This window comes from Aedes albopictus, chromosome 3 (genome assembly GCF_035046485.1).
Source record: "Aedes albopictus strain Foshan chromosome 3, AalbF5, whole genome shotgun sequence".
Lineage (NCBI taxonomy): Eukaryota > Metazoa > Arthropoda > Insecta > Diptera > Culicidae > Aedes > Aedes albopictus.
Window position 1 is genome coordinate 212718103 of NC_085138.1, and position 15210 is coordinate 212733312.

General features: G+C 38.7%; 1 protein-coding gene across 1 annotated transcript; it reads right to left on the minus strand.

Moving 5' to 3' along the window:
* Positions 1-11111: 11111 nt before the first annotated feature.
* On the minus strand, positions 11112-12224 carry LOC134290586 (uncharacterized). Its single transcript, XM_062857752.1, has one exon. The coding sequence runs from the start codon at positions 12222-12224 to the stop codon at positions 11112-11114; it is 1113 nt and encodes a 370-aa protein (XP_062713736.1).
* Between the last annotated feature and the right edge of the window lie 2986 nt (positions 12225-15210).

Sequence of the window (15210 nt, forward strand, 5' to 3'; positions counted from 1 at the left end):
TCTAAATACTGGAAAATCTATAACAATTCATAAAAACAGACTTATAAAGCAATAGATTAAGTAGTGTTCCACCGAGCCTAACTTGCTAAAAAAATAAGTGAAAAAAGCAAGTAGGTTAGTTCCTTAGTAATTGTAATTGTAATTGTAATTTATTAATTATATGAAAGCCTGGCAGTTATTGAACTATAAATCAGGTCAAGGAAAAAACTAGTACTAAAGTACTAAAAACGTGAAATTCGGTTAGATTAATCTAGAATTAAAACAACAACAAAAAAATGTAAACATACAAAAATAATAAAAAAAAAACAACAAAAATTTGTAAGAGTCAACTGGAGAGACTTAAATTTCAGAATAATTCCATTTCATTACATTATTCTCCCTAAGGGGGATGGTGTAGCATACCATTAACGTAAATGCCACAACATTGTGGACCGACTGTAGCAAACCAATCATACCCACACCGAAAATAACAAACAAGCACAAAAGTGCACTGTTATGCAATATCAACACAACATATAGAAGTCATTAACCACGAATGCATCGTTCTATCGATTCTCTCTCCACTTCTGCTTGTGAGGTACGAGGGCCGATAGCATGCGGCGTGGAAGAATCAAATTGTATGCCTAACGCCTGGCTTAACGTAAAACAAACCATAAGCATTTTTGGTTATTTGTCACTCCAGTCGTCTCATCTATGTATTAAGCTATTTGTTATATTAAACCTTGAAATGTATTGAACCTTGAAATGTATAAAAGGGGCAAGTGTATCTGATGAATAAAGAATTCTGATTCTTAGCTCGACCCAATTGGACGTCTCCAATCTGGCTATCGACTACTAAGTTTGAAGAATCCATAAGCGACCCTTCTGGTTATCACCAGCAAGGCTATCGTCTTGAACAGTGGTGTTCATCCTGCGGCCCGCGGGCCGCATGCGGCCCTCCAAGCCTTAAGATGCGGCCCGCGGAGTACTTTAAGACGAATCGAAATTTTTGAACAATTATTTGAAATAACTCGTTAAATTTATTAAGAAATCAAACAAACAAAAATTGCTGATCAATTTTCACAGTGTTGAACACAAATTAAATGATAAATAAACAATAAGAACAATCCGTAAGATTCGAAATTGTAATTCCGAAATATTTCGGCATTTCAGCTAAGTCACGAAGCCAGCTTATAGTTATTTATAAGTGAAGCGAATCAAATGAAAGTTTGTTAAAAATGTAATCTTGAATTATTTTTAAAATTAGTTGCAGTTTTTAAGCACAGTCAATGCAATGCTGAGCAAATATTTCGCATTTCGCCTTCCCGAAGAACATAAAAATACAAAGCACGAAGTTTTTTACAAAATTCTCAACAAATCTCAAGTTGGTTGCCAATATTGTTTAAATTTCTATTATAAGACTCACACATTTTTCGAAACAAAACTTACAAATCCAATTTGAATTGTCCAAGCAAAACTCCTGAACGAACTTAAAGAAAAAACCCGAATTAATCCACCTAGCGGTGATGGTGCCTTTCTCGTGCTTCAAAATATCCTTTCGACAAAACTTAAGCGACATGTAGATGACATTGACATAAATACAAAATTAAAACTGCTTAATCTACTCAATATGGATACATTTTATACTAGCATGACATCCGATATTCAGTCAATATAAGACAAAATGATCCAAAATTTAAACCAAACAAGTGTCATGCAGCCGCAAAATTTTGAAGCGTTATTCTAGATTTTCAGGTCATCATTTATGACTTAGACCTATTCGTCACTGTTCATACCCAACGTTTATCAGGTCATCAAACAAAGCCACGATATGATTTATCACTTGAACGTTAGTTCTGCTACACAACAGTTAGTATATGTGATCTCAGGCTATTTTCTTGCTAACCGTTCATTAGGTTATCAAAAAATCTGCGATCTGATGTGTCGTATGATATGGGTTTGGTTCATTTTTATATTTGGTAACTTCCGGTGGGATACCCGGAACTGATTCCATGACACTACCGGTTGTCCCAGATATGGTCTGAGATTATTTTATTGCTAATTCTTCACCTATACCTAATCGCCGCGATTTGATATACATATCGCATGTATGGGTTTGATTCAAATTTACTGTTTAACTGCTTTCGAAGGCACACCCGAACCCGCAATAGTACCGAGAAGTATCTAATGTGGTCTGACCCTATTTTTTACTAATTGTGCATCGGATTGTCGATAAGTCGTGATTTGATGTACCGTCAGTAAAGGTGACATTAGGCCTGGGGGTAACTTTGGGCCAAAAATCAAGAAAGATGTTTCGTTCAAAAAACTGACATTTACCTAATTGACTATCAAAAGTAGGTAGGATATGATAGATATAACTTGCGTCAACCATCTGGTGTAGAAAAAAGGTGATCTTTAGTTAATTTTTTAATTAAGAAACAGTGATGTGAATTTTATTGTTAGACAGACTACACAAAATCGTTGTTTTAAAATATCCTTTAGAAAACAGAAGAACACCCGGTATGCAGGGATGGGAACACTCACTTGCAAAGAGCTACACTCATTTGATATTATCTCTGCTCAGAAGCATGCTATCAAAAAATAGTGTATGGAGCACTTTTAGCTTATAATTTTATCTAAAAGTTTGCCGAATAATGTGAGGGTCGCACATGCATAATAAAGCCGCGACAAAGCTATGAAGGCTACTCTCTACGTGGTGAGTGTAAATAGCTCTGTCGAAGATTTGCTAAGCGTGTGCGACCCTTACACTGTTCGTCAAACTTTCAGATAAAACTACAAGGTAAAAGTGCTCCATACATTGTTTTTATAGCATGCTTCTGAGCTTAGATAATATCAAGTGAATGTATCTGTATGTCAAGTGAGTGTTCCCATCCGTGCCGGTATGTAATGAATTGCTGATTCCAGGGTGTATTGAGCACTTATTCTGAAAAGTAATATAAGTTGTATTGGTTTTGTTTGCTATTTTGTACAGAAAATTTAATAATACGAGCTGTTGTGCAAATCCAGATTTTTGGGGGTGACTGGGTCATGCAGTTGCAAGGAAATAAGCCTGAGAACCCTACAAATTTGAATTAAAACACCTGTAAGCGAGCATTCATAGAATTTAATGCCCAATTCTGCGAAAAGTTTCAGAGATTATTGTAAGATTTAGTCAAAATCCAAAGCTTACGTACCTAATTTTAGCATTTGATGAAGAATACTTCTATATTTTATTGAGGATACTAGTTGAATATATTTAAGTGACAACGGATGATTTCTATTGCATCGTTGATGGATGACAATCAATGTGGTTCAATTTTTACGTTTATTTGTCTGTGAAGCTATTTTAAACGGATTTAACACTAATCAGTTGTGCGTAAGTATCAATATATTCAATATTTTTGAATCACTTTTATATTTGGCCTCTTCCGGCGGGACACACAGAACCGGTTCCGGAACACTACCGGTTCAGATATAGTCTGAAACTATTTTCCTACTTATCGCTCATCAGATTATCGAAAATTCCGTGGATCGATGTGTCGCATGCATGGGTTTGATTCACTTTTATATTTAGCCACTTCCGGCGGGACGTTCGGAACCGGTTCCGGAACACTACCAGTTCAGATATGGTCTGAGATAATTTTCCTGCTTACTGCTCATCGGGTTATCGAAAATGCTGTGGTTTGATGTGTCGCATGCATGCGTTTGGTTCATTTTTATATTTGGCCACTTCCGGCGGAACACCCAGAACCGGTTCCGGAACACTACTGGTTCAGAAATGGTCTGAGACTATTAACCTGCTTACCGTTCATCAGATTATCGAAAATGCCGTGGTTTGATGTGTCGCATGCATGGGTTTGTTCCACTTTTATATTTGGCCACTTCCGGCGGGATGTCCGGAACCGGTTCCGGAATATTACCGGTTCTGATATGGTCTGAGACTATTTTCATGCTTACCGCTCATCAGGTTATTGAAAATTCCGTGGTTTGATGTGTCGCATGCATGGGTTTGTTTCACTTTTCTATTTGGCCACTTCCGGCGGGATGTCCGGAACCGGTTCCGGAACATTACCGGTTCAGAAATGGTCAGAGACAATTTTCCTGCTTACCGCTAATCAGGTTATCGAAAATGCCATGGTTTGATGTGTCGCATGCATGGGTTTGTTGCATTTTCATATCTGGCCGCTTACTGGGGTACCGTTCCGGAACACCTAAATGGCCATATCTCCGGAACGGCTGGACCGATCCGAACCATTTTCAATAGGAAACAATGGGACCAGATTCCGCGTCGAATGAACCGTCGGTCATTAAAATCGGTTGAGATTATAGATAGTAGAGTAAACATAGATCCGCGGACATCGCTGAGTGAAATGTTTCAAGCGTGTGAATAGTATTTTTCAAGAGTGCGACGGTTGAATATGACGTCATGCGCTCCATGGGTGTTGTTGGAATTATGACGTCATGCTCGTTTGGATACAGATTTTGACAGTTCGTTTGGATACAACGGATTCATCACCACGGATCTATGTTTACTCTACTATCTATAGTTGAGATTTACTGCCAAAAAGTGATGTGAGTTTTTTTGTACACACACATACACACACACACTCAATTTCGATTTCTCTGTTCGGTAATTTATAGGGACAATGGAAATTCACGATTTCGCGGAAGCCGCGAAATCCGCGAAATTGGGCTACGGTCGCGAAATTTAAGAAATCCCGCGAAATGACGCGAAATCAGAGAAAATTTAGAAAATAATCCTGAAATTTCGCCAATATAAAATTTTAAAACATAAATTATCTGATAACTTTTAACAGTGTAAAGAAATTTACGGTTCCGAATCTGGCAAAATAAAAGTTTGATGCATTTTGCTTCTACTTCTTTTCAGATTTTTCATCAAATTTGTTACCTTTTCTGTAAATTTATGATTTCGCCTCACAAAATCCAAGTGAATTATTCATTTCACATGCAATATTCATGTTTTCTTCAACGATACGGTCAAAAATATGGCGCCGCGAAATCACCGCGAAATTAGCAATGTTGGTCCGCGAAATTAAGGAAATTTTGCCGCGAATTTCCATTGTCCCTAGTAATTTATTTTACGGTTTTTGAACCGTAAAATACAAAAGTTACTGAGTTTTCAGCATTTTCGTACAACGTTACTGATTTTCGTTAATATTTTTTGACATTTTACTGAACACGGTTATAGTTTATACCGAGGATTCAGCAAAGTTGAAGTTTTACTGAGTTCAGTCAAATGTCAGTAAAAAAACTGTACTGACTTTTCAGCATCGGTTCGTTTTTACTGAGCTTTCGTTAAAGTAAACTGTAAACAATAATCCGCGCGTGCTCCTAACTGTCAAAAAAAATAGCTTCGATCATCAGAGCTATCGCCATGATTTTACATGTTCAACACCGATTCCTGTGCCCTTGCCGCTCATTTGGTAAGTATTCGGAAATCTTCTGCACCGGAGAACTGGAACGGCCTTGAATAATCCTTCAGGGACTAGTTTGTGCAAGTGTTCCAGCAGATTGGATATATTTTGCGGCACAATATTCGTTCACTGACTGGATACTCCCGCGCGTCGAGCTTTGCCCTGAGGTCGTTCCGGTTCTGCCGTAGTTGTTATGAATCATTACGTCGTGGATTTTCAATCCTTCCAAAAGTGGTCGGCAGGGGCACATGAATCGGAAGCACCTATATAACATGGATGAATTAAAATTGTATCGAAAAGTGGGACAGATCTGGGGGGAACAAAATATTTCCCGGAACTGAAAATCTCAGTAAGACCAATCAAATTAAATGTTAGATTACCGAAAAAGACAGCAACATGTATATCAGCTATTACTGACTAAATCAGTATTTGTTTGACAGATCGAAATGTTATGTGTTACCGACTTTTCGGTACTCACAACCGTTTACCGACTTAACTCTGCTGTTCAAAAACCCAGTAAAATTTTACCGACTTCGGTAATCAAATCTGAGTGTGCACACATACACACACACACACATACACACACACAGACATCACCTCAATTCGTCGAGCTGAGTTGATTGGTATATGTGACTTGACCCTCCGGGCCTTCTATCAAAAAGTCATTTTTGGAGTGAACATATAGCCTTTCCGGTACACTTAGTGTACGAGAAAGGCAAAAATCTCAGGCGAGATTCATAAAGCGTCTCCTGTGATCTTTTGGAGAAACTTTTGGATACATTTTTGGAGAAACTCCAGGAAACATTATTGGAGAAAAATTTTAAGCAACTTTAAGCGAAATATATGGAGAAACTCAAATCATCATGGAGAAAATAAATCTGAAGAAACTCAATTAGAAAGTTGTGGCGATACTGCATGGAAATTATAGGAACAACTCCTAGAAAAATGTTCTAGTGCCACTCTAACAGAAATTTCTTAAACAACTTTAGAATAAATTCCTCGATCAACAAGAAGAGAATTATCAGGAGTAACTACAAACAAGATTCCAGGACCAACCAGGGGACCCGCATGCGGCAAGGTAGGCCTACTACTCATCTTTTGCGAGTGTGTTGGTGTGACTGGCAACGCGACCAGAAGCCTAGTCGAATCCTGCTTGGAAATCGGTTTGTTTTGTCGATGGGGGTGGCCCGCGAAATCGCATTGTGTTGTTTGGGAAGGCCCGCTCGATGCATGTTAGGTAGGCGTAGTTTGTTCGAGTTTGACGTGCCTGCACCCTCCCTGGGACCAACTGCATCAAGACACAAAAGATGCTTAGAACGCCTGAGGTAAATTTGAACAATAAATTTGAAGCAACTTATGCAGCAACTTTAGAAGATAATGTTAAAGAAACTTCCGGAAACAATGGGGCACGTTCGGTTAGATTTGTAGTAATGAGCTAAATTTTAGTATGGTGAGAAGGTCAATCCTCCGTATCGGCAATGAAATGATGCAAAAAGCGTGGGTATTCTGATTCCTTGCCTAATTTGATGCTGTTTGAGCAAAACTTTGGATAAGTATGTTGTTTATGTTGCAAGAAATGGAGAAAACAACAACACTGTTGCCCAAAGTTTTGCTCAAACAGCATCAAATTAGGCAAGGTATCATAATACCCACGCTTTTTGCACCATATCATTGCAGAAACGGAGGATTGACCTTCTCATCATACTAAAATTCAGTTCGTTACTACAAATCTAGTACTTCGCCGATCTGTCCTATTGTTAAAAATCTAATTTCTGAAGAAATTTAATGATGAAGTATTTCATCAACTTTAGAAGAGACTTATGGAAAGAATTTACTAAAATCTTCAAGAAACTCCTGAAAAATTTTCGGAAAATCCGGAAGCTATTCTAGGAGAAATTTTTGGAAACGATTAATGAGGAATTCCTGAAGTAACTTTAGGGCAAGGTTGCAACCATTCATTTGCAAAGATTTACATTCATTTGCTATTATCTCAGTTCAGAAGCGTGCTATCGAAAAACAATGTATGGATGAATTTAACCTTGTAGTTTTATCTGAAAGTTTGCCGAATAACATTGGGGTCGCACACGCATTCCAAAGTCGTGAGCGAGCTGTGAAGGCAACTTTCCACAGCGTGAATGAAATTTACATTCACCGCGTGGAGAGTTACTTTCACAGCTCGCTCACGACTTTGGTATACGTTTGCGACCCCAATGTTATTCGGCAAACTTTCAGATAAAACTACAAGGTTAAATTCATCCATACATTGTTTTTCGATAGCATGCTTCTGAACTGAGATAATAACAAATGAATGTAAATCTTTGCAAATGAATGGTCGCAACCTTGTTTTAGGGCAGTTCCAAAGGCAAATCTAAGAGGCGTTCTTGGAGGTGGTCCAAGAGAATTCTAGAAAACTTAAAGAAACTTCAAGAAATTTCTCGAAAACCTTCTGGTGCAACTCCACAAGAAATTTCAGGAGAAAATCCAGCAAACCTTTTTGGAGCGATTCAAAAGAAATTCTTGTAAAAGCTGCTTGCCAAGTTCTTGAAGTGGCTTCAAGGCAATTCTAGGGGCAACTTTTTGTTTGAATTTCAATTTGAAGCTCAAACGTTTTTCTCAACCAAACTTATGAATCTAAATTAAACTCCACGAAGGGCAATAGATTATAAACATTGACCATTACACAAGTTCTGAACAGTTCAGGTTTTTAATAAATATGCTATAGAATTTTTCTTTTTGTTGTTTTTGTGCATCAATATTTTATGCGGCCCACAGGTCGATCCCGAATTGCAAATTTGGCCCGCGGAATCCTCCAGCCTGAGCATCACTGGTCTTGAAGTAAGTCCGCCGCGTTATTCCGCTTCGTGACATGGTCCGTTAAACCATGTAGTGAGTAGTGTTTATTAGTGACATATACCTATACTGCCGTCCTACGCATAATTGTCCCATGTTATATGGGAATCCCATATAACATGGGACAACTATGCGTATAACGGCAGTATAATGCGTAAGGACAACGCATTATAGGAGAGATGATATCAAAGCAATCCTGTATAACTCTCGCATTTACATTGTCTATGCCAGCCGTTTTGCCCATAGAAAAGCAAATATTTTTCATTTCTTTCAAAGTTATTGGGTGAAAAGATTCAAATATACTGTTAATACTAATTGGCTGTTTTAATTCGTCAGACTCATCTACTAATTCAATTGATTGATTAATAGATGAAACACTATCGACGAAATATTCATTAAATTTACACGCTATAACTTGTTCAGACTCTTCTAGTGTGCCGTTGAAGGTTATGGACCGCGGTTTACAATTACTAGGTTTTAACAAATATTTCAAAATTTTCCATAACTCTTTGCTGTTGTTTTGATGATGATCAATTTTCCTCTGAATATACTCGCATCTAGTTTGTTTAACCAGTTGCGAGTATTTATTACGCACGACCTTGAATCTTTTCCAATTGCTATAATTTTCTCATCTACGCCATTTTTATACAGTTTGTCTCTATTGCGTTTAAGGCACAAAAGATCCAAATTGTACCAGCTGTTCGAGTTTCTAAATGAAACTATTTTTTGTTCGACTAATTGATTGGTACAAGTTTTCAAGACGTCAGTTAAAACAGCTGATTTATGATCTAAAGAACCGCCATTTGCATGAAAATCCACATGTCTTGCGACGAGACTCGAAACTGCTTGTTTCGAATATTTCTTCCAACACTTCAATTTCACAAGATCATTATCCTCGCTACTAGATTTATTTATTTATTTATTTATTTATTTATTTATTTATTTATTTATTTATTTATTTATTTATTTATTTATTTATTAGAAACGCATGACTTAAGACTACTGCCTTTTCTTTGCCAAAGCGGTTAAAATTACATACTTAAAACATTTACAAAAAAGTTTCTTACAACACGTGACAATCATACATTGCATTTTTTAAACTTACAGTCATTAATTGGCTCGGTAGCTTAGTTGGTAAAGCACTTGTCTAGCGAATAAGGGTCGTGAGTTCAAATCTCACCTGAGCTGTGGATTTTTTCCCAATTTAACCAATAATTTACCCATCTGTATATATGTACGTTGAGTTATTTGAATTTCATAATTTGACCACACGGATTGGTATTACCGAAAATTTGCACTTCAAGTGAGTCGTTTTCGAGCATCTACCTCTACGTAGTTACCCGTCGTATCAAATAGAATGCGAACGACGCGTTTGATCGCCTTCCAGGTAGCATTGTTCTTCCTCTACAAGTGGTTGAGGAAGCGTTGCCTGTACGATAGGCAAACAGTTTCGAACAATAAACAAATCGCTTTCGCTCTTCGTACATATGTACAACAGAGATGGTTATATTTGCGGTTTAGGGGAAGATGATATAGATCGATGAGATTGGAATTGAACCTTATGACAACTAAGTTGCGGGGTCATTAATTGGCTCGGTAGCTTAGTTGGTAAAGCACTTGTCTAGCGAATAAGGGTCGTGAGTTCAAATCTCACCTGAGCTGTGGATTTTTCCCAATTTAACCAATAATTTACCCATCTGTATATATGTACGTTGAGTTATTTGAATTTCATAATTTGACCACACGGATTGGTATTACCGAAAATTTGCACTTCAAGTGAGTCGTTTTCGAGCATCTACCTCTACGTAGCTACCCGTCGTATCAAATAGAATGCGAACGACGCGTTTGATCGCCTTCCAGGTAGCATTGTTCTTCCTCTACAAGTGGTTGAGGAAGCGTTGCCTGTACGATAGGCAAACAGTTTCAAACAATAAACAAATCGCTTTCGCTCTCCGTACATATGTACAACAGAGATGGTTATATTTGCGGTTTAGGGGAAGATGATATAGATCGATGAGATTGGAATTGAACCTTATGACAACTAAGTTGCGGGGTCATTAATTGGCTCGGTAGCTTAGTTGGTAAAGCACTTGTCTAGCGAATAAGGGTCGTGAGTTCAAATCTCACCTGAGCTGTGGATTTTTTCCCAATTTAACCAATAATTTACCCATCTGTATGTATGTACGTTGAGTTATTTGAATTTCATAATTTGACCACACGGATTGGTATTACCGAAAATTTGCACTTCAAGTGAGTTATTTAATTTACTATAATCTAAGAATACCTCAAGCCAGTTTTCTAAAATTTCAATAAATCGCTGGTCATTTGAACTGGGAGAGTGATATAAAACACCATAATTACCGATCCTCATGCACGTACAACCGCAATGCCTAAGAACCAATTTCCTTCACAAACCTCGTTCAATTGAAGCTTGTATTGAACTGATTCATTGACATAAATAGCAACTCCGCCAGTATGTCTCGAATGTGATACACAGGCAGCCACATTATATCCCGGAATACTAGGGTAAGTGTACCAATTATGGCTATAGTACCAACTATTCGCCATAGGTGATTTTCACCCTTTAACGATTTTTTTTTTGTTGGTTTTGATTGGTTTTTCTCGGTGAAACTGAACTGCAATTAAACGTCGTTTTTACGTTTCAACCTACTTTTTTATTTTTTCGGTCATCTTCAGAAACTGTCATACAAATACAATAGAAAAGAACAAAAAAGAAAACATTCACAAATTACAAACATTTCACAATTCATAAAATTGACAAAAACACAACACTTACAAATCCGCCGCCCGTCCGTTTCCCAAGGCGGTACTTTTCATTCTAATTAATTAGCCTACTTCACTGTGTCGTCGTTCGGTTCGCTGTTGCTCGTCTTTCAGTTTATTAATCAAATTGTTGTATGTGTTGGAGAATCCGTCTACGTCACGCTGCAAGTTTACCGTCGTGTCTTTCTTTACTTTTATGTGGATCACTTCGGCTGTTAGCCTACTCGCGTAGTTGTCGATTCTCTCCAGAATGCGAGTTCTGGAGAAGTCAAAATGATGACCGTTTTCGACCGCGTGTTGGGTGAGTCCCGTAGCTGATGCATTGGTGCGTATTGAGTTTCGGTGTTGCGCAATGCGCTTGTCTAGAGTTTGTGACGTTTGTCCAATGTACTCTTTTTCCTCGCACGCCCCACAAGGAATTGAATATACCACATTTGTTTGCTTCATTGGTGGTATGGCATCTTTGAGCTTGGTGAAAACCGTGTTTTTCACCTTATCACATGGCTTGAATGAAGCTGTGATTTCATGCTGTTTCAGCGTTTTGCTCACCTTCTCACTGAGATCCGGGATGTATGGGATGGACACGTACTTTTTCGATTCCTCTTTTTTCTCTTCGTTCTCCATCGTATTGTAGAGTAGATGGACTCGGTCTGTTAACGTACGTTTTATGAGATCCTCCGGGTAGTTGTTGTTGCGGAGAATCGTTTTTACCATTCCAATGCTTTCCTCCCTTCGATCTGTGTCCGTGAGCTTGAGTGCCCGATCGATGAGTGCGATCATCGTGTTTACCTTGTGAGTATGCGGGCTCTCCGAGTGGTAGTCTAGATATCGACCATCTTTCTGCTTCGGGAACCACATTTTTCGAATCCTCTCACCACTTCGCGAGAGTGTGAGATCCAGGACCCGAAGTGCCTCATCCATTTCTTCCTCCACGGTGAACTGTAGCTTCTCGTCGATGACGTTGAACTGCTCCACCACTTTCTCCACATCTTCTCTTCTCCCAACAATGAAGCAGTCGTCGACGTACCCTCTGTATATGGACAGGGTGATATTTTTCTCCTCTAGTTGTGTTATGGCCTCCTGTTCTACCTTCTCCATGATGAGGTTCGCCACTACCGGTGAAAGGGGGGGATCCCATGGGGACCCCCGTTGTTTGGCAGTAGAATTTCCCGTCATACTGGAAAAACGATGCTTCCAGGACAGTTTTCATGGCATGTCTGAAGCTGTCCCATGGAATTGTGGTGTACTCTTGTATTTCTTCCCATTTTGCTTCCACTAGTTGGTATACTTTTTCGACCGGGACGTTGGTGTAGAGGGATACCACGTCCAGCGAGTACATGATGCAACCATCTGGGACGAACACGTGCGAAATTTCATTAGCAAAATCGAAGCTGTTACGCACATGGTACTGCGTTTTACCCACGACGTTTCCCAAGATTTCCGCTAGGAATTGTGCCACACGATATGTTGCAGTTCCTTTGGTTGATACTACAGGGCGGAGAGGTCTGTTCGGTTTATGAATTTTTGGCAGCCCATAGATTCTTGGTGGGTGACAGTTGTAAACCTTGAGTCTGTTTTTTGTTTGTGTCTCGATGTGACCGTCTTTCCACCATTCCTCGATGATCGTGTTGAGTTTCTTCAAGGTACGGTTCGTAGGATTTTCGTTCAACGGTTTGTACGTGTTCGTGTCACTCACCATTTCCGCCATTTTTCACGATATTCCGTAGCAGACAATACCACGGTTTTGTTGCCTTTGTCTGCCCTTGTTACGTACAGATCGGGATGCTCGTTCAGGAACTTTCGGGTTCTTATGATCTCCTTGAGTATCCACTCGTTCTCCTTCGTTTTTGGCTGTCGTTGGTAGTTGACGTAGTTCGACATGATCGTTGAAACTTCGCCTCTGATTTCTTCTGCTTCGGGTTTTCTCTTTATCGCTGTTTCGACGTCGGCCACGAACCTTACGTACGGAATCGTTCTTCTGTTTTGGATGTTGAAGTTGGGACCGAGAAGAAGGGTTCTCTCCACGAAGTCCGGTAATTCCTCCATTGTTGTGTTTTCGATCCATTCGCGATTCCGATGTTGACTCCGAACTTTCTCCATCTTTAGCGCTTTCAGCTACCGAGTCCATCTACTCTACAACACGATGGAGAACGAAGAGAAAAAAGAGGAATCGAAAAAGTACGTGTCCATCCCATACATCCCGGGTCTCAGTGAGAAGGTGAGCAAAACGCTGAAACAGCATGCAATCACAGCTTCATTCAAGCCATGTGATAAGGTGAAAAACACGGTTTTCACCAAGCTCAAAGATGCCATACCACCAATGAAGCAAACAAATGTGGTATATTCAATTCCTTGTGGGGCGTGCGAGGAAAAAGAGTACATTGGACAAACGTCACAAACTCTAGACAAGCGCATTGCGCAACACCGAAACTCAATACGCACCAATGCATCAGCTACGGGACTCACCCAACACGCGGTCGAAAACGGTCATCATTTTGACTTCTCCAGAACTCGCATTCTGGAGAGAATCGACAACTACGCGAGTAGGCTAACAGCCGAAGTGATCCACATAAAAGTAAAGAAAGACACGACGGTAAACTTGCAGCGTGACGTAGACGGATTCTCCAACACATACAACAATTTGATTAATAAACTGAAAGACGAGCAACAGCGAACCGAACGACGACACAGAGAAGTAGGCTAATTAATTAGAATGAAAAGTACCGCCTTGGGAAACGGACGGGCGGCGGATTTGTAAGTGTTGTGTTTTTGTCAATTTTATGAATTGTGAAATGTTTGTAATTTGTGAATGTTTTCTTTTTTGTTCTTTTCTATTGTATTTGTATGACAGTTTCTGAAGATGACCGAAAAAATAAAAAAGTAGGTTGAAACGTAAAAACGACGTTTAATTGCAGTTCAGTTTCACCGAGAAAAACCAATCAAAACCATCAAATAAAGCAAACGGTGATCAAAACCAAATAATACCCTTTAACGATGTAAATCAAAAAGAAAAATGTTGTGATCAATAGATCACGTTCACAAAAGATGGTTGCACTCATTTAAACTTTACATTTTGCTCAAATTATAGTAGAAATAAATCGTTTTCCTTAAAATTTTGGCTGCCTTGCACCCTTTTTCGCCATAGTGTACCAGTTGTGGCTAATCCCATAAGGAATGCATGCAAATGGTGCGAAAAGGAACCAAAGTTAAAAATGTAACCATAACTGGTACAGGGTTCCTATCATTATTATTATTATTATTATTATTTATTTTAAGGTTCCTATCATTGGCACACGCTGTAATAAATACTAAAAATAGTTTTGGCTCCGTTTCTATATTTTTCCTGTAAAGTATGGAAACTAAGCTATCTTTTAACATATTTGTGACATTTGTCGGTTTTTTCGTTATTTTTGTACGAATAGTTTTCCTTAGGGTACAGGCACCCTATACTGATCAAAAGCATTTACATCAACAATATGCGTTTCAGACAAAAAGGGGGAAGTGAGTCCGCAATTTTTTTTTCCCCTTTGTTGCCCCCTTGAGTGAAGCGTATCCGCAAATTTTCAATTTTTTGAAATTTTCCCCAACCATCATTTAGTAAACCTTACAGACTTCCTGTTTCTCAAAAAGAAGAAGTCTGCAAGCAAGAGGAAAATATGATTAAAGATGGTATTATTGAAGAAAGTAAATCTGAATGGAACAGTCCTTTATTACTTGTTCCCAAAAAATCAGAAAATGATACAAAGAAATGGAGACTAGTTATTGATTATCGGAAAGTCAATACTAATCTTCAAGACGATAAGTTTCCATTGCCCAATATAGAGGATGTAATAGATTCACTCGCAGGTTCACAATATTTTACTCATTTAGATCTGTCACAAGGGTACTACCAATGTGAACTAAAACCGGAGGACAGACCAATTACAGCGTTTGCGACTCCATCCGGTCAGTACCAAATGACTAGATTACCGATGGGATTAAAGACAAGCCCATCATCGTTTTCTCGATTAATGACAGTTGCAATGTCAGGATTAAATTTAACTAAATGCTTAATTTACCTTGATGATATTATTGTGTTCGGGAAAACATTTGACGAACACAATAAAAATTTAATTTCTGTTTTTCAACGACCACGAGAAGTCAATTTGAAACTTAACCCTGC

Excerpts from the sequence above, each read along its gene's own strand:
- LOC134290586 (XM_062857752.1), bottom strand. The coding sequence starts at position 12,224 with ATGACGGGAAATTCTACTGCCAAACAACGGGGGTCCCCATGGGATCCC.